Source organism: Stenella coeruleoalba, assembly GCF_951394435.1.
Source record: "Stenella coeruleoalba genome assembly, chromosome: 20".
Taxonomy (NCBI): domain Eukaryota; kingdom Metazoa; phylum Chordata; class Mammalia; order Artiodactyla; family Delphinidae; genus Stenella; species Stenella coeruleoalba.
This window is the reverse complement of record NC_137166.1, coordinates 43,281,425-43,302,670: the sequence shown is the minus strand read 5'-3', so window position 1 is coordinate 43,302,670 and position 21,246 is coordinate 43,281,425. Positions and strand designations below refer to the sequence as shown.

Here is a 21,246-nt window from a genome sequence, read left to right as displayed (position 1 = left end):
GGGCCAATCCCACCACACACACAAGACCAGATGTGGGTTACCTCTGGGCAACCAGGGTCCCCTCTGAGAAATGGCCCTGCTACCCTTGGGAGGGTTCATCTATAGGGACCCATCTGAGTTCTAACTTGGAATAGGCGTTACATTTATGCTCTGAGCCTTAACAGACCCCCACAGTTTACTTCTAATTCTGAACGATGCCCTCTCGCCTCCCCTGGCTCAGGATGAGTGTGGGGCGCAGAGGAACAGAAGCTCCTACCTGCCCCCAGCACCATACAAATGGAAGACCACCATTCCAAACATTGACAGACTTTATTGTGGGGGGTTCCCACCTGGGATCCCACCCTCTTAAATAAAAAAGTGCATAGAAAAGAAGGGATTTAGAAACTTTTGTACAATATCTACATCCTGGGCCCCCAGGGAAAGAAGGGGGCGATTGCTGGGTGGGCTGGAGGGGTGGAGGCAGGGCCCTTGCCACCTGCATGCCCACATCCACCCTGAACACGAGGGTGGGGTGAGATGCTCTGGGAGGGACGAGGGGCAAGATGGCAGCGGGGGGCGTGGCAGGCAGCCACAGCTTCAGTTAAGGAACCGACGGCAGCGCTTGGCGCCACAGTTGCAGGGCAGCTTGTTGCTGGCATCCTCAATGGGAAACTTGTAGTCATAGGTGAGCTCCTCGCCACGCAGGATGCGGCGCAGGGCAAAGATGACGATGTGCTTCTGGCCCTCCACGTGGATGACTCGAGAGAAGCAATTGGGCTCACACGAGTGGTTGATGAAGCGGGCGGCATTGCCATGCATGGTGGCATCCACCACATCAAAGTCATCCATGCGGAACATGTAGCACCCAATGCCCTACGGGGATAGGGTGGGGCAGTCAGGGGCTCTGTTCCCGTGGACCACACTGTTTCACCCGTCTCATTCCCATGGCCTGGCAGAGCCTACCTTCCCATCATAGAACTTCTCCCGCTTGTCAGTCAGCACAGAGCGAATGACAATACCAGAGTACTCAATGACCATCTCGCCAGCATCGATGTTGCGTTTACAGAACAGGCCCCGCCCGTGGATGGCAGATCTGCAGGGTTGCATGGGCAAGGGGGAGGTCAGGGGGCAGGGGGACAGAAGCAAGGTAGTCCCACACTAGGGCACCTGTCCATCCACCCAAGGGGCATCCTCCCCCCAACCCCACTGACCTGTAGACACCCACAGCCTCTTTGGATGTCTTCTTGAGGTGGCGAAAGCGCATGGCCATAGGCAGCTCCAGACTGGTGGCGCGTCTGGTGGGGGACGGCAGCGTCACACAGGTTGGTACCCAGGAATGACCTCTCTTGCCCCGATCACCCTCTTTTGGACCTTTCCAGACCATCCCCAGTACCCTGGCCTGCCCTCCATACCTGGTTGACCTGAGCTGCACCTCATCCTCTTCCTCGTCACAGGTGGCTCCCTCAGGGAGCACCCGGTGCTGGGAGGCCAGGAAGTTGAACATGTCAAAGGTGCACTTCCTGCAGGTGGGAGGGAGGAAAGGAAGGAGGTTCATAGCCATTCTTTCAAGAAGATGCTACCCATATATTCTTTGGCCTGGGCCTGCTGCTGGTAGGGTAGGAGCAATACTGCTACTACTGAAGACACAGCAAACGGGGAACAGATGAGGTTCATTCTTCTGATGTGAACTCTAGGAATAACTTCTGGAATGGCCTAGTATCTTCTCCTCAGACCTCAGTTTCTAATCTGTAAAGACTTAATTCCCACCCTTGAGAACTCCTACAGGGCTACCCCGACTCAGGTATCACACCCCAGACCTCTCACCGGAGATAGACCTCAGCGCGGGCTGCCCCATGGGGATTCAGGGGTGGCTCCTCCTGGCCCTCTCCCTGCTGGTGGTAGCGGAATTTATAGTGCTGGCAGCGCTGAGCTCCGGGCAGTTGCTCTGCCAGGAAGATGACAGCATCGTGGTGGATGCCCAGGAGCCTTGCCCCACTCATTCCTGGGGAGAGTCAAAAGTGAGGACACGTAAGTCACGTCGGAGGCCCATCCTGCCAACAGGGAGTCATCCCGGCCCCCAGCATCCCTGTGAAACCCCTCAGTTACCACTAAAGGAGAGATGTCTGAGCCGGGCATGCCCTCGGGCCTCTTGCACCTTCTCAATCAGAATTCTCCATGCCCCTGGGGAGAGGGCAGGGCCAGAGCTGTCAGGATGGTGTTCTATGGGACACCTTCCCTCCCTGTCAATGCTACTCCCAAACTCACCCTCCAAGCTCTCGGCCTCCACGCTGAACCCATCCTCACTGCTGATCTCGAAACGCAGGTGTGGGCCAGCCCGTTTAGGGGCCTGGTTCTCTTTGTCCTCTGGGGATGGAGGCTCTTCCTCAGAGCTTGAAGCCTCACCTGGTCCCAAGGAGCAGATCAGAGTTGGTGAGGATCACCCCTCCTGGTTCCCCTCTGCCCTTCCTTCCTGCCCGCGTATAAGCACAGTTGCTGGGTCTGAGGGCCTTCCTCCTGCAATATTTGCCCAGTGAACCCTATAGAATGGACATTATTTTTTCTAAAGGGCCTACAGTCTCTTTACTGCAGGACATGCTTACGGCTCACGCAAACTCAGTCTACCGTAAATGCCAATCTATTCCTCATTTTTCTGCATCTCACACAAAATTTAAAATACTGGAGAACTACTATATTTTGCACATGTATTTTTCTTATGTGTACCACGTTGCTGTAAAGGTTACCAATATATTATTATAAAGGCCCATACTCACAGAATCAAGTATACGTACACTATGATGGATTTCTCAGGGGCTAAAAATTTTAAAGCTAGAACAGATAGGACTAGCTGACACAGGTGAGGTGGATGTGAGAGAAAAGGGGGGGTCAAGGACAATTCTTGAGGTGTGGATCCTGAACACCTGGAAGGATAAAATGGTCACTGAGTGAGATGGTGAAGGTGAGGGAGAAACGAGTTTGGGGTCAAGGTCAAGAACTCAGTTTGGAACATGTTGAGCCTGAGATTCCTCTTAGAAAACCTCCCCTTTCAACTTGCTTGTGGAGATGGCGAACAGGCAGCAGGATATAAGAGCCTGGCTAGTGATTTGGGGGCTATCAGAATTAGAGATGGGGTTTAGAGTCAGGAAGTTAGACAAGAGCACTCGGGAGTGAGTGGAGATTAGAGAAGTCAAGGCCAGAGCCTGGGACACACCAAAGCTGACAGGCTGGGGCAGTGAGGAGGCACAGCCAGAGGTGAGGAGAGGGCTGGGGTGCTGGAAGCCAGGAAAGGAAATGCTTCAAGGAGGGAGGGATCAGCACACCAAATGCTGCTACTGGCTCAAGCAGGATGTGGACTGAGGCCTGACCATTGTACCTGGGTTGAGTGGGGTGGGGGGCATACGTTTGAGTGGAGCATACTTTAGGAGGGGCAGGAGTCACATGGCCACACTTTCTCCCCACAGAACTGCTCTGGGCCAACCTGCCTATATGCCCTTCCAGACCTAAGCAAGACTCTAAACCTAACTCTTGCTGTGTGTCCCACATCATCCTTGGGCCTCGCAATGCCCTAGGGTCCACCTCTGACTTCTGCCACCTTTCCCCATCCTCACTTCCATTCTGTTCCCTGAGCACAACCACAGAGGCCTCGCCTGGGCACACTCTCACTTTCTTCTTTCTCATGGTGCTCATCCTAAGCTAGAATGCGCTTGTTAATTATGCATCTGTTTCCTCTAGCAAAATGTGGTCTGGTCCCTATGGGCAGGGACCTGTCTGTCATGGTCACTGCCATATCCTCATGCCATCTCCGACCCCTGTAAGTAGCCTTTCAGCAAAACAGTCTCAGTCTACTTCATTCCATTTCCATACTCAGCAGCTTAGCTCTACATAATGAGAAAATCCACACATCAGGACAGGACTTGGGGCCACAAGGAATTCCGAGCCTCAGTCTGCTCAATTATCAGCTTACTTGGCTGTAGCCTACTCCCTCTCCCACTGCCCTCCATGACCAACAGAGCACTGCCCTTCCAGCTTCACTGAGTCCATCAGCCAGAACTGCTCCACGTGCCCCCATCCTGCATACTGATGTCTCGTATCTCTGCAAGTACAGGCAAAACTCGGAGATACTGCAGGTTCAATTCCAGACCACGGCAACAGAGCGAATATTGCAATAAAGTGAGTCGCACAAATCTTTTAGTTTCCCAGTGCATATACAAGTTATGTTTATACTATACTATAGTCTAGTAAGTGTGCAACAGCATTATGTCTAAAAAAATAATGTACATACCTTAATTAAAAAATACTTTACTGCTAAAAAAATGCTAAACATCGTGAGCCTTCAGGGAGTTGTAATCTTTTTGCGAGAGTAACAGCAAAGATCACTGATCACAGATCGCCGTAACAAATAATGAAACGGTTTGAAGTATTAAGAAAATTACCAAAGTGTGACACAGAGACACAAAGTGAGCAAATACTGCTGGAAACATGACGCTGATAGACTTGCTCCATGCAGGGTTTCCAAAAACCTTCCATTTGTAAAAAACGTGACAAAGCAAAGGGCAATAAAACGAGGTATGCCTGTACACCTTCCTCATGTCCTTCCCTCCACCTCAGGGGTCTCTTATGCAAACCTGACCACTATGTCTCCTCCCACCTCCTTTTCCATCCACGAGTCCCCTTCACCCTCATCCTTGCTTTTGCTGTCACAGCCCTCACACCAAACCCCTCTGAGCTGCTCCCCCCAACCCCCAACCCCCACCCCAGACTCTTAACTGAGCTTTTTGGCAAGGTGCCCGGCTGCTGTTCTGGCTTCCTCGGAAAACACTGTCTTCGGTTCTGGACTCTGACACAACATCCTCCCTACCCTGTGCCATCTGCCCAGACAGTACACCAACCCTAGACCCTACATGCCTGGTGTTCTCTGTGGCAGTTGGGACTGCTGACCACTCCCTTCCCTAAGCCTCTGGGACACCACCCTCCTCTGATCTCCTTCCCACTGTTCTTGTCTTTCCTCTGGGTTCTAGGTGGGCTCCATCCTCTGTGGATGATCCCCAGAACTTCATCTCTGGCTTTACTAGGTACCTAACCTCTGACCCTGGTGCACTAGCTCCTGAAGCCCTTCCTTGGGCTCTTGGGCACACTGAACAGGCATGTGTCTGTTTCTGACACAGGCCATAAGCTCCCAAGGGTGTCTCTGTAACTCTAATATCCAGCCCAGGCTCGTACCCAGGTAGGTGTGCAATGTGCAACACCCAGTGCGTTGTGTGTGTTTTTTTTAAGTGGACCAGTTCTGTATCTGTGAGTTACTCAGCTGAGACAAGCGCCAGGAAGGACGCAGTGAGAGGAAAAGGCTGGCCCCTACCTGAGTAGTGGTGCCACTGGGACTCAAGCAGCAGGTCAGAGGGACCATCGGGGGCCCGGGGAGGACCACCTTCTGGAAGTGGCAGCAGAGGGGACCGGTCCTGGAGGGGCCTGTGAGGAGAGACCTGTCAGAAGGAGGAAGCGGCAGAAGTTCCAGAGCCTCCAGGGAAAGGAGGCTGGCCACTCACCTTGGGCTTTCCCCCCAGGTGGGCTCCCCAGGTTCATCCAGGTCGAGAACTCCACGCACAGTGGGCGTTTTCATCCTCACTCGGCTAAACCTGGTGCGGAGTGGACGGTGAGAAGGCTGAGCTGCCTTCTCCTGCCCACCCTTCTCCCACTCCGCAGCCTGGGCACGCTCACTCACCCGCTGCCACAAAGCCCTGGACCCTGCTGGGGGTCCTCCGAGGACTCTCCATCTTCCTCCAGCCGGGGAGTTTTGCTTGGGGGAGGTGCTGGTGGGGAACGGCCAGAGAAGGTGGACACCCTTTTGACACGGATGGCCTGGCGGGGTGGGCTGGGGGGCCCACTGCTCAACACCAGCGTCAGTGGAGGGGGGGGTGGGGGAGGGGCAGGGCGGACCACCCCTACTACTGGCAACACACCCAGCAGGGGTCCTGGGGGCAGAGTCCAGGAAGCAGGGGCCGTGGGGGGGATGGGAGGGGGCAGAGGTGGTTGCTTCACTGGGGGTGAGACAGGTTCACCCTCCCCTGCCATCTTTACGAACACCTGCCCCAGCTTGTTGACCAGGATGATCTTGGATGTGGCAGGTTTGGGGGGCTCGGGGGCAGGGCCCAGGCTCAATACCCGGACCCCTGGGGCCCCAGGGAGCCAGGCAAACGTCCGGGTGGGGTCAGCTGGGCTAGGGGGCAGGCCCTGAGGGGGCTGGCTGCCATTGGCCAAGGGAGGTGCTGGGGGGAGTGGCTCCTCTCTAGGCCCAGCGCCCCCCTCCCCAGGCCCCCCTAAGTTCTTCAACACGAAATCCACAATTTCTGACGGCAAGTCCTCGGGAGGTCGAGCCCTGTCCCCTGCAGCCCCGATGACCCCAGCCCGGCCTGCTCCTGGCCCTGAAGGTGGAGTCCCCTGGCCCCGAGGCTGCTGGACTGCCTCGGCCTCACTGTCGGTACCATCATCCACTCCGTCCAGCTGTTCAATGCGGGGGGCTCCAGGGAGGGCTCCAGGGGCCAGGGCAGGGCCAGACACCACAGTCACAGGGAAGTGGACGTAGCGGGGGGTGGGGCTGGCCTCCTCCTCCGAGCTGTCCCCTGGGCCCCCGTGGCTGCTCCCCACCACCCCTGCAGCCACAATCTCTTCCTGGAAGGGCTCAGTCCCCAGCAGGCTGGCCGCAAAGTCCAGGTCAGCAGCACTCAGTCCTGACACCACCTCCATGTCCTCAAAGTCTGGGCCCAGGTCTTCAGGGGGTGGTGGAGGAGATGGGGCCCGGCCAGGGGGAGCCAGCTCCCCTGAGGTAGGTGTGAGGGCTCTAACGACTGAGGTAGGAGGGGGCACCCTGAGCTGAGGAGAGGTTCTGAGAGGGGGAGAGGCCCGCCGTGATGGTGGCAGCCTGGAAGCCAGGGGGCTGGGACGACGGGAGCGTCTTGGGGGAGCTGGGAAGTCCGGGTCTCCCACCGTAGGGATGTGGTGGGTCAGAGAAGATGGGCTTCCTGTAGGGAGAAGGGTCAGGGTCAGCCAGGAGCTCCTGCCTCACCCTGCCCCACCCCTCTCCCAGACACTCCCAGGTACTCACCAGGGGAGGGCAGGGGTCCAAAGGAGACACCCCCCAAGGGCCTCCGGGATGGTGAGTAGTTGGGCACTTTGATTCGAGCCCCCGAGAAGGAGCGGGGGGCTGGAGGTGGGGCGCTGCTTGGATCCGGCCGAAGTGGGGGGTCCTGGTTCTCAACGGGTGAGTGGTGCTCAGGAGCTCTAGGGATAAGGGCACCTGTATCTGGTGGGGGGTCCACATGATCTGGGGGCTCTGAAGAGGCAAAAGAATGGCATCATGGGTGGCAGGGGCTCTTTGTGAAAGCCTCCCCTCACATACCCTTTGTTCTTCTGAACCAACCGCACCTTCTCTGCCTGGCACCTGAGCTGGGGACAAGGTGCATGGATTCCCAGTCATCACCCAGGTCCCAAACCCCTCTGTGGCTTCTGCAAAACCTCCATACACACCTGGGTCCGAGTTCCTTTGTGACCCCTCCTCACCCATCCTTTGCCATCTCCCCACTTCCTGGCTGCCTACTGCTCTCTGATTCAGGCCCCACACAGGGCACTGCCCTCTCTCCAGCACGGCCAGTCCTACCTGCTCTGCACATCCCTGCCACATCAAATGCATCCACCCCGTCCTGGTGCTTGCGGCTCCCCATTACCTGGCTCCACCCAATCTGTGCAAGCTGATCTCTTCTGCCTCCTCCCAACACTTCCTTGTTTCCAGCCAGGATGGCTGTACCCTCCTCACCTCTCTACCCTGTGTCATGCTCCAACCCAGAACAAACACCTCACCCACAAGCGCAATCCAAATCTCCTCCTCCTCCCATTCGGCCCACGAGGACCTCTCCCTCTACCTATCTCCAAGCCCGTTCTTTGCTTTGTGCCATCCAGCGCTCAGCTACATCCCTCAGTGCTAGCACAGATGGGAAGGTGCCAGTTTGGGAAATGAGCAGATTTAGGTTTGAATCCTGGCTCTACCACTAGGTCACTGTGGAGAGCTACTGCCCTCTTTTGAGCTGTACAGAGGAGCTTACACCTTTCTCAAAGGGCTGCGGGGAGCATCACATGAGCACGCAGTCCCAAGTCAGGTGGCCATAAATGCTCCCTGCATTTGTGCACAAGCAGGTAGCATGGCACTCTCCCCTCAGCATCCTGGGAGACGCTGAGCACAGCCCCCGCACACTCTGCGCAGCCATTAAGTCATCTCAAACTACCGCCATTACAGCAAGTGGCACAATGGCAAGCATCCTGGGGTTTCCTTAGGGCACAAGGAGAATAGGGTTGGTGGGTAACTGTTTGGGGAGGGCAGCACTCAGGGAAGAAAATGAAGGAGTTCCAAGGCTGTACCTGAGGAAGGGGCGGGGCTGTGCACAATGGTCTGGTTCTCCTCTGCCGCCTCCAGGTGAACCGGCTCTTCCCTCGGCCCCCATGGCCGATACTCCAGAATTCGACACCGATACCAGCAGCGCCGCCGAGCATCTACTGTGCTCCAGTACAGACGGGAGCACCTGACGGGTGGGCGTGTGGGACAAGAGGGTCAGGACAACTTAGGAAACAAGATCCAGTCCTGGAGACCTCCAGCCCCACCAATGTCCCTTGGGCTGCTCACTGGTAGCCAATGGGGAAGAGCCGTCCTTCGCAGTCTGAGAGGTCAGAGAGAGTGCCCAAGGAGTCGATTCGGATGGAGCCTATGGTGCAGAGGAGAGATCAGGAGGGTGGGCCCAGGCAGGGTCAGGAAGACCAGGGTAGAGAGCAAGCTGCTTACCAATGAGCACATTGATGGCATCAGGTTCAAGCCCCGTCAAGAACTTTCGCTTGAAGTTGATACCCTCAAAGTCCACATAGACTCGGCGGAGAACATCAAAACCGTCAGGGGTCACGATCTCCTGGGAGGGGGGTGGCAAATGGGGTTGCTGGATTGGTGGCAGGTGAGGGGGATGTGAGGGAAGGCTCTGGAGGCAGAGACTGGTCAGTCAGGGGCTTGACTAAAGGACTGGGGGCAGAGGGTAAGGGAACAAGGAAGAGACACTGAGAGGCAGCTGGGGCCAGGCCTGAGGGGCTACGGAGCTCCCTGAGTGGAAGAGGAAGAGAGTGCAGTGGGGAGCTGTCTCCCCCAGGGTGCGGGCCCACCTTGCCATCCAGCAGGTCTGTGTGTTTCTGGCAGAAAACTTTCTTGTCATCCTGGAAGATGCAGTAGCTGGCCCGGGCACACATGAAGTGGAAGTTGCTGAGGCAGGAGGAAAGGCAGCAGCCCACCGTGGCTCCAGGCTTCAGGCAGAGCTCACAGCGCTGTGGGGGGAAGGGGCTGCTAAAGGGGGAAGCCAGTGACCCGAGCCAGAGTCTGACACTCAGCATCGTTGTCCTTGAGACTCTGCTTGGGCCCCTGCCTAGCCCAGCACCTCACCAAGCAAAGGCACTCACCAAACATTACCTCTCCCCTAGCTGCATCCAGGGCCAGGTACACATCAAAACTGTTTCAGACTGTTTGATACAGAATTGCAATAGGAAGAAGAATAACAAGAGCTAAGGCTGAGAGTGGCATTTACCTTACCATCTTCCTCATGCTGTTCTAGCATGGAACCTGTATTATTTCATTTAATCTTCACATCTGCCCTCCGTAGTACGTCTCTCTATCATCTTTCTGAGGGTGAGCTGAAGACGTTCTACAGTACCTGACTCAGGTTCGAAACTGGTAAGGGGGATTCTAACTCAGGCTACATCTCACCTCATAGGGATGTAATAAGAGCTAAATGCCACACTGTATGGAAAGCACCCAGCACAGGTTTAATCAACAAGATTCAACAGACTAACTTTTAGTCTCCCAGGCGTCAGGCCCATATTATGGCCAGAGAGCACAAACAGGAAAAGAGCTGCTGTCACTGCAGCACCACAGTGCTGGGACAACCAAGAAAGGTACTAGGACCAGCAGTGGAAGGACAAGCTGTGGCAGAGACTAAACAAGAGCTGTCTCCGAGTGGAGGAGAGCCCCGAGGACTGCCCACCTCTCCAGGCCCGTGCCCTCACCATCTGCCTCCCTCGAGCCACAGCAGCGTGCACGTTCTTGAGGGAGCCGTCATTTTCTTCGAACACTTCGGCTGACCAGATGGCACAGTTGACGTGTGTCCACTCATTCTGCCCGATGTACAGAAGCCGCCCTGCCTCCTGGGGACAGAGGAGGGTGGCAGGAGGGGAGGACCCAGAGACCAGACCCCACAGCCTGGGCTTCATGCAGTAGCCCTCACCTTAGAGTCTGCATCCCCATATTTGAGGCACAGCGCACACTGACGGGGGTCCTCCAGGTGTGAGAAAGCAGCTGAATCCTTGCCTTGGAAAGCTGGAAGGGGTGTGGGAAGGAAGGTCCAAGAATGAGGACCTGGAGCCTGGCCCACCAACCAGGGGATCTGGCTTCCAGCCCCGATTTCCCAGTACCTGTTGAGGGATCCCCTGGAGGCTGCCCTGATTCTGGGGTCTCTGGTTCCTGCTGCCTCCACTGAGCGTAGACATGGTCCAGGGAAGGGGGCAACACGGCATTGGGGAGGACTCCGCTGTGGACAGGCAGGGTCAGCCTCTGACACGTCTCTTAACAGGGGGTGGGGGATGCACTGGGGCCCACCCACAGTATCAGCCTGAACATGCCATGACACCCTCTGTCCTCTCTCTACGTGGAATTTCTCTCAGTCTCCCAAACAAGCCAGGCCCTCTCATGCCACCTTTGGCCCACGAAACACTGTCCCTCATGCCCGGAATACTTTTCCTCCACTTCTCAGCTTGGATGTCATCTCTCCGGAAAGCCTCAGGCCCTAGGCTCCTAGGCAGGCGCCTCCTCTGGGCTCCCACAGCCCCTGGGTCTCCCCATCAGTGCCCTGACTGTCTGGGTCATCAGTGCCTGCCCAACCTCCCAAACATGGCTCGCCCACTGCTGTCCCCAACACTGCCTTGCATAAAGTAGAACCGAAGTACGAGTTAACTACACAATCTGAGTCTCTGCTCGTCTAGAACCACTGGGAACTCTCATGCTGGTTCCACCACCCTCCAGACCCTAACCCTGTTCCTCGTCTATTCTCAGTCCAGCTTGCCCCTGGATTCCTAGGTGCCCTTGCCTTTGCCCTCACTCCCTGGTTCCCCTCCTGCTACCCAGCCTCGCTCACTTGGGCAGCCGGGTACTCCGTCGCCAGTACTTGGGGTCGTGGGCGTCGAACCAGCCGAACGCAGACTCTAGCAGCTGGGGAGCAGGTTAACAGGATGAGAAGAACTGGCTTCCTCAGGAGAGCTGGCCGGGGCAGGGTCTAAAGGACCCACTCTCTCCTCCCCACTACCATACTAGCTACCCTCCAGGCATCCCCCAAAAAGCTCACCTTCAGTAGGAGCCCCTTCGTCTGGCCTCCAGCCCGGCGCTCCGGCGTCTCTCCTTCTTCCGAGTGCCTCATCAGGATGCCCACCACATCCTCCATGAAGCTGTGCTGTAAGGGGGTTTGTCAGGACTCGAGCCTCGACCCCAATCCTCTCCTCCTGGCACCCACCTGTTCCTCTCAGTGTCCCACTCACCACGGACTTGTAGTGGCCATCCTCAAAGCGCTGGCTCACAGCGTGCAGATCACAGGGCCCTGGGTGCAGTTGCTTTCCATCCTGCCCACACTGCAAAGAGGGGAAGTCAGCAGGGCTCGTGCTGGGCCTAGGCCCACCCCGTCCTGCCACCTGGGCCCCCAGACCTGGGTGCACAGCAGCAGTGGGCCTGCCACCTTGGAGCTCAGCAGGCCCTGGAGCACCTGGCGCAGGCCCCCCTGCAGGGCCCCACTCAGGGCCTCTCGCCAGCGGGGGTGCGTGGCCCCAGCACATGGCCCACAGGTGTACAGCACCGAGTCTGGCAGCCCCGAAAGGATCTCATAGTCTTCATCTAGAACAGCCAGGGCAGGAAAGGAAAAAATGGTTTAGGGAGATGTGAGGGCTTTCAGCAGCCCCCAGATCACCAAGAACATTCAGCCCTGTCCCCTGAGGGCCTGTGGTGAAGGGTAGAACAGGGATCCCCAAAGGACTGAGGCCACCCCCCAGGTAATCCACCCACTCACCTGAGAGCCCCTCACACTTCGCGTGCACCCAGTGGTCACACTGGGCGCACTGCATCATCTTGCTCTCGTAGTCGTTGTCTTCATAGCAGCGTGTGCAGATCGGGCAGTAGTTTCCTGGAGCGAGAGGGAAAAAGAGACAAGTCAGAGGGGCTGGTGCCACTGGCTGCCCCTCAGAGCCCCTGTCCAGAGGCCAGCCATCCCTTGACTGCTGCAGGAGCTGCCTCTATCATGCCCCACTTGGGTCCCTACCATTCCCCAAAAGCTGGCTGAGGATAAGGCTGTTTTTCTAACTCTGCAGCCCCAAGGCCTCACAAAGTAAAGAGCTTTGCTAAACATGCTGCCTGAGTAAATGAGGAAGCCCAGGTCTTCAAAGAGCTCAGTGGAGACTTGAGGTTCCAGGAGGCATCTCAGGGACCACCACAAGGGTGGGCTCCACGCCCTCCACTCCCATTGCCCTCAGTGGGAGAGTACTCTGAGTGGAAGGAAAGGCTCCATAGTTAGAAGAGAGTAGAAAGCCACTAGAGAAGAGTATCTGTTCCAACTGCTTGTCTAGGAACCTGGCCCACTCCCCGGTGGCCCCCGGGGCCCCGGTCCCCTGCCAGGTCCCCACCTTTCTCATAGAGCTGGGTGCACCTGGGGCAGAGGCTGTAATCTCCCGACCACTCGACGTCCCAGTTCTTGCCTGGAGTCGCCCCACAGCTCTTACAGCGCACGCAGGCTGAGCAGATCTGGGAGGGCAGGGCGACATTAGGGGGAAAGCCAGACACCGGGCTGGAGCAGTGCGAAGCGGGCATGGGCAAAGAGGAGGCAGGAGACAGATGAGGAAGGATGGGTAAGAGGAGAAAAAGTGTGCAGGAGAGGCGAAGAGGAGGAGGAAGGGAGAAGGAAAGAAGCAGGGCAGGAGAGAAATGAAGTGGGGAGATCGGTAGAGTGAGACGGAAGAGATTAGGCTAGAGCAGGAGGGGGCTGTGAGCTGGGGGCCGTGGAATGCATGAGCCCATAAAACCATTACATACAAATTCTGGACATAAATCTTGTCTACGTGAAATTCTTGAAGAGGACGTGTGATGTTTATCAAACTCTCAGAAGGACCTCCACCCTTCCCCGCCTCCTGAGAACCCTCGCCTAGAGCATGTCTGGGGGTGGTGTGCGGCATTAATCAGAACTCCAAAGTAAGGGGTGGGGGCCTCATCTCTCACCCAGTGGCGCCGTTTGCGTGTGGCCCGGGTTGGGTAGCTGGGCCCCAGGCAGGCTGGGTGGTAAGCATGGCGGCAGCGCTCGCACTCCAGGAGGTGCTGTTGGATGTTGAAGAAAGACAGCAATGGCAGAACCTACTGGCACAGGGATACCCCTTCTCTTTCATGCCTCCACTGCCATGGCCCTCGTGCCCGAACCTTGGATCCCCGGCCTTTGCGCCCGCAGACATGGCAGAACTTGCAGCGGCGGCAGCACCAAGCGTCATGATGTTGGGGCAGGGGCCGCTCGGCCTCCTCCAGGCAGAATGGGTGGAAAGGGTCACAGCAGACTTGGCAGAACACCAGCTGGGGTGGGGAGACGGAACGACAGGCAGAGTGTGAGGCCAGAAGGCCAGGGAACGTGACCCTGTGGAGAGGGCCCAAGAAACCAGACTTGGGGGGTTGTGAAAGAAGGCAGGGGTCCAACCTCATGCAGGCCTTTGCTGGCACACAGCAAGCACACCATCGGTGGTCCCCCTGGCACGGAAGTGAGTACGCTCAGGCCGCCCATCAGCCACACGTTCTCCAGATCACAATCCTCCTGAGGGAGGAGAAGACAAGGGGTCAGAGAGCAGCCAGGAACACAAGCCAGACCCAACCTTAAAGCCCTGGTTTCTCACTCATGATTAACAAGTTTCTTCCCACCGTAGTCCCCACCACCCTCCCCTGCTCCATGCCGTACCTTAAAATCCACACGAACCCGGTGCACGCCATCAGGGGACTTTTGTTTTCCAGTCCAGCCATTGGGAAAAGAGACAAAAGGGCCAGGGGCCAAAGCGTCCTAGGGAAGATGGTGGTGCTCAGAGTGCTGCCAGCCCCACCCTTTACCAACTTTTCTCCTCACCGCCCTCTCCTCCAGCCTTCCCAACCCTGCCTTTTGCCCAGATCCTACTTGGCCTTCCAGAAGGATAGGCCTGCTTCACCCCCTCAGGACCTGTCCTCTGGCGTGGACCCACCACGGCACTCAGGTGAGCCTGTTACCCTGACTTGCCAGGAAGCTCCTTGGGATGGAGCCATGCCTTCCACAGGACTCGGGGTTCTTGGTGTGGGGTTATGCTGACCTTGTCCAGGCGCCTTCGGGCCTTGAGCTGCAACACAGGCTGCAGGGTGGGTTTGCGGGGCCGACTCTGCTCCTCTGGTTCTGGTACTGGCAGCTCTAGGCAGGACACATGAGCGGTGAGGTTTCCCCCTCCTCTCTGCCCCATTCCCCCTCCTCTACAACCCCCAATTGTTACCTGGATCCCCAGGGCCTTCTTTAACTAGACAAGGTCCACTAGGATGACTTGGGCCTTGTTCAGCAGGCTACTGAAAACCTCCTGCACCCGTCCTCCCTGTCCACTAAAACCACCCCCCTTCTCTACACTGAGACTGACATAGCCCTGGGTCTGGGAGTCCTGACGCTTCCACACAAAAGACACAGGACTGACTGACAGAGGAAGCAACAAACAATTCGCACCATTCTCTCGGGGGGTCCGACGCCGAGGAGCAGGGGGACCCCCGGGCTCTGAGTCATCCGAGTCCTCGAAGATATCATAGGAGGGTCGCTGTTTGACGCAGCGCCGGGCTGACTTGCGCTGCAGTAGGAGGGAGTCCTGCTCCTCGGGCCCCGGGGGGGCCGCCACCTCCTCCCGGGGCCCCCCAGCTCCCGCCCCCCGGCGTGGGCCTGGAGGACCAGGGGAGGCCTCAGGAGATTCATCGGAATCCCAGGGCAACAGCGTCTTCACTATCGTCCGGCCTGTGGGAACAGGGGACTTAGTAGGATCTGAGCTCAGCCAGGGACATGGGACACTGGGATGGAGAAAAGCCAGAAAAAAGTGGGGCAGAAGCGAACAAGCACACGATGGAAAAGAAAAGAAAGGTGGTGGACTGCAAAGGTATGGGGAGGAGAGCAAAGAAGACATGGTTTCCTCCGTACCACGAATCTCAGTAAGATTGTGTAAAGAAATGCTCCTCAAACCTCGTTACCTTTTTTGGCCAGCCGTTCCATCTTGCGAGCCTCTATCTTGTCACACTTCCGGTATCTGGGGAGGGGAGCAGCACGTCACCAGGGTAGGGGACTGGTGGTCTGGGGGAAGAGAGGAAGCTCTCCACAAGGATGCCAATCCCACTGCTCTGCTGGGGCAGGAGGCCTGGGTAACTGACAACCACGGGTGGGAATGGAGGCTGCACCCCAGCTACTCACACACAGCACTGCTTCTTGGTGTTGGGGCCCCCAAACTTGGGCTTGTCCAGGCAGTTGACACAGGACCCACAGTCCTGCACACGCAGGCAGCCCCGACAGTGTCCACACCGTGCCATCCGCATCTTCTTGCCATGATGGGAGGGCAGTGAGCGCCGGGGTGCATGTGCCAGGGTCCCTCCAGACCCCGCAGGCTCTGAGTCTCCCCCAGGCCCTGTTGGCTCCACCTTTCCCCGCCGGGACCGAGATGGGACACTCTCAGTCTCAGATGCTGACGACGTATCTAGTGCAGTGGAGAGGCCGGGATGGAGCCACAAAGCCACCAGGAGTTCTACCTCATTTCCCTAACCTCCCCTAGATTCCATACAACTGGCCTTCTGGTCCCCACTTTCCCACAGTGCTCCCATTACAGGTGCTCCCAAATCTGCTCTAAGACCTAGCACTCCAACCCACTTGCCACCTGGCCCCAAGCACCCGACTCAGCTGCCATTCTCCCAGGTTCCTGATGCCTTCACTTGCCCCCAAACTTGACACAGCTGTCAAATTTCCCAACATGCCCGCCCCTACCCTCCGTGGCGAGGTCCTGCCGATCCCGGAGAGGGAGAGCACTGAGGCGGGGGACGTCTTCGGGTACCATGGCCCGGGCCTGACCAAGGGCCACAGCAGCGTGACGGCAGACATGTTTGATGCGGGGGCCTTGCACAGGGGACTCGGGGCCCTGGGGGGAGGAGAAAGCAGGAACATATGTGGAGCACTGCCCCTTGTGGCCCCGCAACCAGCCTTCTTCAGAGGGCCTTCTTCCCACTCCATACCGACGGTCTCTCTCTCTTAGTTTCCATCGATTCATCTTCAGACCTGACAGAACCTCTGTCTGGGATCTGCTTGACAGCCCCCACGACTTCCTCCATCTGCCCTCCAGGGCTTGACTGGTGGGGGAATAAACAGGGTCAGAGGCTAGAGAGCGAGAAAAAATGGGGCCAGGAGACTAGCACTGGGGAGGGATGGGGCCAGGGAAGGAACACAGGAAGCTGGGGGACAGGGGAAGGACTGGCTCTGAAGGTTCCCTGCAATGCTGGAGGGTGGCTAGGGAGGGAACGAGGTTCAGGGGTTGCAGAGAATTGAGGCTGGGTGCAGGGGCATGGCCCAAGTACCACGCTCACCGGCATCAAAGATGCCACCTTCTGCTGCTGCTGCTGGTCGATCTTGATTAGCTGCACCTTGGCTCTCTTGAGGAGGCTGAACATTTTCTCCTCCACACCAGACAGCGGTAAGGAACCCAGGCCTGCAGTCCGGGCCTTTTCCAGTGGTGGCGGCTGCTGCGGTGGCGGCGGCTGCAGCTGTAACTGCGGCTGTAGTTGTGACTGCTGTGGTGGTAGCGCTGGAGGCAGCAGCTGGGTGTGCAAGGCCTGTACGGGCTGCTGCAGCTGAGCCTGAGGCTGCTGCCCACTGCTTGGAGCTGGAGCCCCAGGAGGCGGCACCTCGGCCTTAACAGGAGTGGCGACCACAGGGGCAAATCGAGGCAAGCTGAGGTGGTTCGTGCGGCCCACTGCCCGCGGCTCAGGCTCAGCTGGAGAGTCATCGGCGGGAGGCGGCTCTGGCTCAGGGGCTTCAGGGGCCCCAAGAGGAGTAGTAAGCACCGATTCGTAGATCTTCAGGTGGGCTTCGCTTGGGGTAAACTGAGGGGCCCGAAGGAGCAGGGGCCTCCGGGACGGTGCAGGAAGCGGGGGTGGGGCCGGTGGAGGAGCAGGGGGAGGAGGGGGCAGTTCCCGGGTCAGTGAGGTCCAGCGAAATGTGGGTTCCCTTAGGATGGACCGTCTCTTCTCAGGGAGTGGGGCTGGGGTAGGTGGAGGAGTTGGGGCACGCGGTGGAGACGGGGCTGGCGCTGGTTCCTGTGGTGCGAGTGGGGAGGTGGCAACAGGAGGCCGTAGAATAGGTGAGACCTCCACCTTTGAGGGTTTGGGCGGGTCTTCATCCATAAATCGCCGGGGCGTCTTGATGACACGGGAAGAGCGGGCACTCACCACGGGCATGATAAACTGCCGGATGTTCTTCAGAAAGGTGGTACTTTTGGGGGCCACAGTGGGGCTGTCTTCCAGAGGGCCTCCTGTGGTGGTGCTGGGGACTGGAGTGGGAGGAGAGGTGCCCTCTGGCCCTGCCCGAGCAGCTTCCCGCTCTGCCCGCTGGCTGGGAGTCAGGGGAGGCCGGCCCCTTTTCCTGGAGCATGTAGCTGGGACCACAGGAGGAGGGGATTCTGCCTGCTCCTCTGGGGCAGGAGGCGGTGGAGGGGATGGTGGGGGCGGAGGAGACACTGGGGGTGGTGGAGGGCAAAGTGGGGATGGAGGAGATGTTGAGCGGGGTGGGAGGGAAGGAGGAGGTGGAGGGGCTGGAGGAGTCAGGGGTGGTGACGGCAGCTTCGCCTCTTCCTTTTCCTCAGCCGGCACCATCTCTTCCTCGGCTACAGCTCGCTCTTCCTTCTCTTCCTCCTCCTCCTTGTCTTTCGCTTCTTTCTCCTCCTCTCCGTCCTCCTCCAGCTTCTGCTCCTTCCTCCAGCAGGGGCCCTCTCCCTGTCCAGACCCAACTCTTCCTTGAGTGGCATCCTGCCAGCTTTCTTCATGTTGATCTTGACCCTGACCTGATTCAAGTCCCAAGGACAATTGTCCCATCTTCACTTTTTTGGCCTTTGAAACAAACTTGATCACGAGGGGGAGCCCGCCTCGGCCTCGGCCCCTGCCTCCACGGCCTCCTCGCCCAGACTGTCCTCCACGCTTGGGGGTCCCAGGTCCTGGGCCGGGCCCCTCCTTGCACTTCCAGCTGCCAGTTCGGTGTTTTACTGGAACAACAGGAGGTGGGGGCTCAGGTTTGGGGATTGTCACAGCTGCTTCTGCCACCACTACTGCTTGTTGCTTCTTCCTGCAGGGGCCTGCTGACCGTCCTGGGGGCCGCCCCCGAGACCGACGGGGGGTGGAGGACTCACATGCCCGGCTCCGGGGGGCTGGGGGTGCCTGGGCCCGCCGGAGAAGTTCAGTCAGTGCCTGCACCATCCGTTCTGTGCCCTCCTCACCCCGTTTCCGGGCAGGAGTCTTTGGGGGGGTAGGAGCCACATCTGCTAGGCGAGGAGGCGGAAGGGGGGTCGTCTTATGCTTGCGGCCCCGACCTCGGGGGGCTCGACCTAAAAGGAGAATAGGTGTGGGGAGATGGGTCAAGGTAGCCCTGCAGACTGAGGGACTCCAGGAGGGCAGGGACTAAGTCTTGTCTGTTTCCCCGACAGCCCAGCCTAGCTTGAGCTTTGAACACAGAACACACTTGGTAACTGATGAAGACTCTAGTTGAACAGGGAAGAGCTGACACGAAAAGCAAGAATAACATTCTTGTAAAGCTATAGAGGTAGAGTTTCCCCATCACTCACCTCGCTGGGATCGGAGCGCAGAGCGCAGGGAACTGGGGGCCACATCTTCATCTGAATGAAAACCCTGAAACTCCTGATTTAGGGGACCAGGGGTGGAGGGGAGAAACAGCAGTCAGTGCCAAAGCCCTCGTTTCATGTGAGACTCAGGTTCCGAGGAATATCCCCAGCTTCCCCCTTAACGTATCCCTATTTACAAAAGAACTAAAAAGACTGGAAAGCAAGGGGAAAAGAAAAGACGGTCTCCTCCTAGGGATGGAGGCAGAGGGTATTTTGAACCTGCACCCCGTTCCAGACCACACCAGCACAGCCATCAGTGGTTCACTGGTTCAAAGGGAACAGAAGAGGGTCGCCTCAGATCAGGCAGTAGGCACTACCCTCAGATTTCCTCATTCTCCAACTGAGAAAAAAGTGGAACCTCTGCTTATACCCTCTCGGGCTGTAGTTTCTTCCTCAGTGAAAATGGGAATTGGGGCACCCAAGCAAGGTGTGTGTGTGTGTGTGTGTGTGTGTGTGTGTCCAAGCAAGGTGTGTGTGTGTGTGTGTGTGTGTGTGTGCGCGTGTGTGTGTGTGTCTCAAGCGGTTTATCATATTATAATCTGCCCTCAGTCCTGAGGTGGCTACAAACTGTCCTAAGTAATAAAACGCACACTTTCCTGCCTTTTCTGAGAGACTGGTGATAAATCCTGAATTGAACTCAGACCTGCTAGAGTGCCCAGTCTCATCCTGCATTCCATTTCTCTTCAACCTGTGCCCCCAAGAGGAAGACCTCCACCATTTTACCCTCTCTCCACTTTAAGTCAGAAAAAGAATTGGGGCGCTGGTGAAATCAGGGATGTGCCGGAGGTTATGCGGCCGGGCGGGGCAGCCTGCAGGTAAGAGCCCAGAGAGCCCTAGCCTGGGTCCACTCGAGCCACGCTGCTGCTGTCAACCACCGGTTGGGCGTGCAGTCCCCACAGCCTCCTAGCCCAAACCTCTCCTGCCCTGGATTTGCCAACTACCAAGAAGGATCAGCCCAAGACACTTCAGCAGGACCTGCCTCGGGCCCAAGTGCCCAGCTGCAGCCCGGGCTTCTCTATCCACTTTCAGAGGCCTCTTCCTCCGACAGCTCCCGTGCAGCCTACCTCCTCCCATGCCTATTTCCAGGGCCCTTTCCCTCCTCAGGAGGCCTTGAGGACCACGCTTCCCCACGCCACTCCTCGGGGCCACCCAGACCCCTGGAAGCCCCCCACCTCCGCCCCGCCCGGCGATGGGGACGCCTCCGACTGCCTCACCTCATCGTCGGACTCCCCGTCACTGCTCTCCTCCTCCAGCAGGCAGTCCCGGCTCGGGCCCCAGCCCCAGCCCCGGCCCCGGCCCCGGCCCCGACCCCGCTGAATGCGCGGGCCGGCCCACAGGCGGCGGAGCCGGCGCAGGCCCCGGCGGAGCCCCAGCAAACGGAGCAGGGCCGTGTCCTCCCCGGGCTCGGCTCCGCCCGGCCCCGCCGCGCCGCCGCCGCGCCGCAGAGCTACCCGCACTCTTTCGGCCCCGCTGCCCCGTCCGCCGCGGCCCCCGCCCCCGCCAGAGCCCCGCGGCCGGCCCGGGAAGCGGCCCCGCGCGGAGCCAGGCCCGGGGCAACTGCCGCCGCCCGCCGCTGCCGCCATCTTGGCACCGTGAGAGGGGCCGGGGAGGCGGGGGGAGGGGCGGCCCGTAAGCAGGGCCGGGGGGGAGGGGAGCAGAGGAGGGGCGGGGCGGCGGCGGCTCACGACAACCACCAGCGCCGCCGCGGGGTCGCCGGGAGCCGGGGGCTGGGCCGGCCGCGCGCGGGGCACCACGGGAGCGGGAGTCCGAGACCTGCCGGCCGTCACCCTTAGACCGCATCTGAAGAGCATAGACTCCCGCGTCGCGGCGGGAGAGGATGAGGCGCAGGGCCCTCTGGGAAATGTAGTTCGAGCGCCTCGCTCCTTCCTGGCGAGCTAGGGCCGCGAGAGCTGGGACCATGGGGTCCTGACCCGACCCAGAAAGCGATCTCCGGGGCCACCGGGAGATGTGGTTCTTGACCCAGACTCCTCCCATTGTTCTTGTCGAGGCCAGCGGCCCGTGTGAACTACCACTCCCAGAGTGCGGTGGGCCTCGGACCCTGGGAACACCAGAGACACTGGAAAATGAAGTTCGGTACTGCAGGAGGCGTGGGCTGGGTAAGGGGCGGCGGCAAAAGATTAGTCTCAGTTCGGAGCTAAACCCGGCAGCCGTTTCGTACAGCCTGGAGGGAGGATGCTGGAGAGGCTGCGGCCTTTCGGCTCTTGTGCTAGGAAAGGAGGAGGGTGGCCGAAAGCAGGGCGGAGCACG

At 58.6% G+C, this 21,246-nt stretch overlaps 1 protein-coding gene across 5 annotated transcripts; it reads right to left on the bottom strand.

Moving 5' to 3' along the window:
• Window positions 1-28: 28 nt before the first annotated feature.
• Window positions 29-20,762, bottom strand: KMT2B (lysine methyltransferase 2B). Of its 5 annotated transcripts, XM_079906499.1 has the most exons (38): window positions 20,193-20,762; window positions 18,922-18,994; window positions 18,490-18,684; window positions 16,676-18,345; window positions 16,328-16,441; window positions 16,083-16,233; window positions 15,519-15,798; window positions 15,302-15,357; window positions 14,793-15,071; window positions 14,398-14,492; window positions 14,019-14,117; window positions 13,764-13,877; window positions 13,496-13,642; window positions 13,301-13,396; window positions 12,712-12,829; window positions 12,102-12,215; window positions 11,745-11,929; window positions 11,581-11,670; window positions 11,391-11,495; window positions 11,184-11,257; window positions 10,465-10,580; window positions 10,278-10,369; window positions 10,060-10,197; window positions 9,166-9,324; window positions 8,801-8,921; window positions 8,645-8,723; window positions 8,383-8,543; window positions 7,076-7,303; window positions 5,696-6,992; window positions 5,520-5,609; window positions 5,333-5,442; window positions 2,245-2,382; window positions 2,086-2,160; window positions 1,804-1,981; window positions 1,392-1,499; window positions 1,191-1,274; window positions 943-1,072; window positions 31-852 (listed from the first exon to the last, which is right to left on the bottom strand). In XM_079906499.1, the coding sequence occupies exons 1-38, from the start codon at window positions 20,559-20,561 to the stop codon at window positions 577-579; spliced, it is 8,004 nt and encodes a 2,667-aa protein (XP_079762625.1). In that variant the 5' UTR covers window positions 20,562-20,762; the 3' UTR covers window positions 31-576. The 5 variants fall into 5 exon arrangements, 4 of the variants coding, with proteins under 4 accessions (XP_079762624.1, XP_079762625.1, XP_079762623.1 ...); XM_079906497.1 differs by having other exon boundaries at window positions 16,676-18,684; XM_079906498.1 differs by lacking the exon at window positions 2,086-2,160 and having other exon boundaries at window positions 29-852; window positions 16,676-18,684.
• Between the last annotated feature and the right edge of the window lie 484 nt (window positions 20,763-21,246).

Bases quoted from the DNA above. Each gene is read 5' to 3' on its own strand.
- KMT2B (XM_079906497.1), bottom strand. From the start codon at position 20,561: ATGGCGGCAGCGGCGGGCGGCGGCAGTTGCCCCGGGCCTGGCTCCGCG. The intron at 16,234-16,327 runs GTATGGAGTGGG...TCCTCCCCCCAG, and splicing joins CTAAGAGAGAGAGACCGTCG to GGCCCCGAGTCCCCTGTGCA. The intron at 1,073-1,190 runs GTCAGTGGGGTT...GCAACCCTGCAG, and splicing joins GAGGCTGTGGGTGTCTACAG to ATCTGCCATCCACGGGCGGG.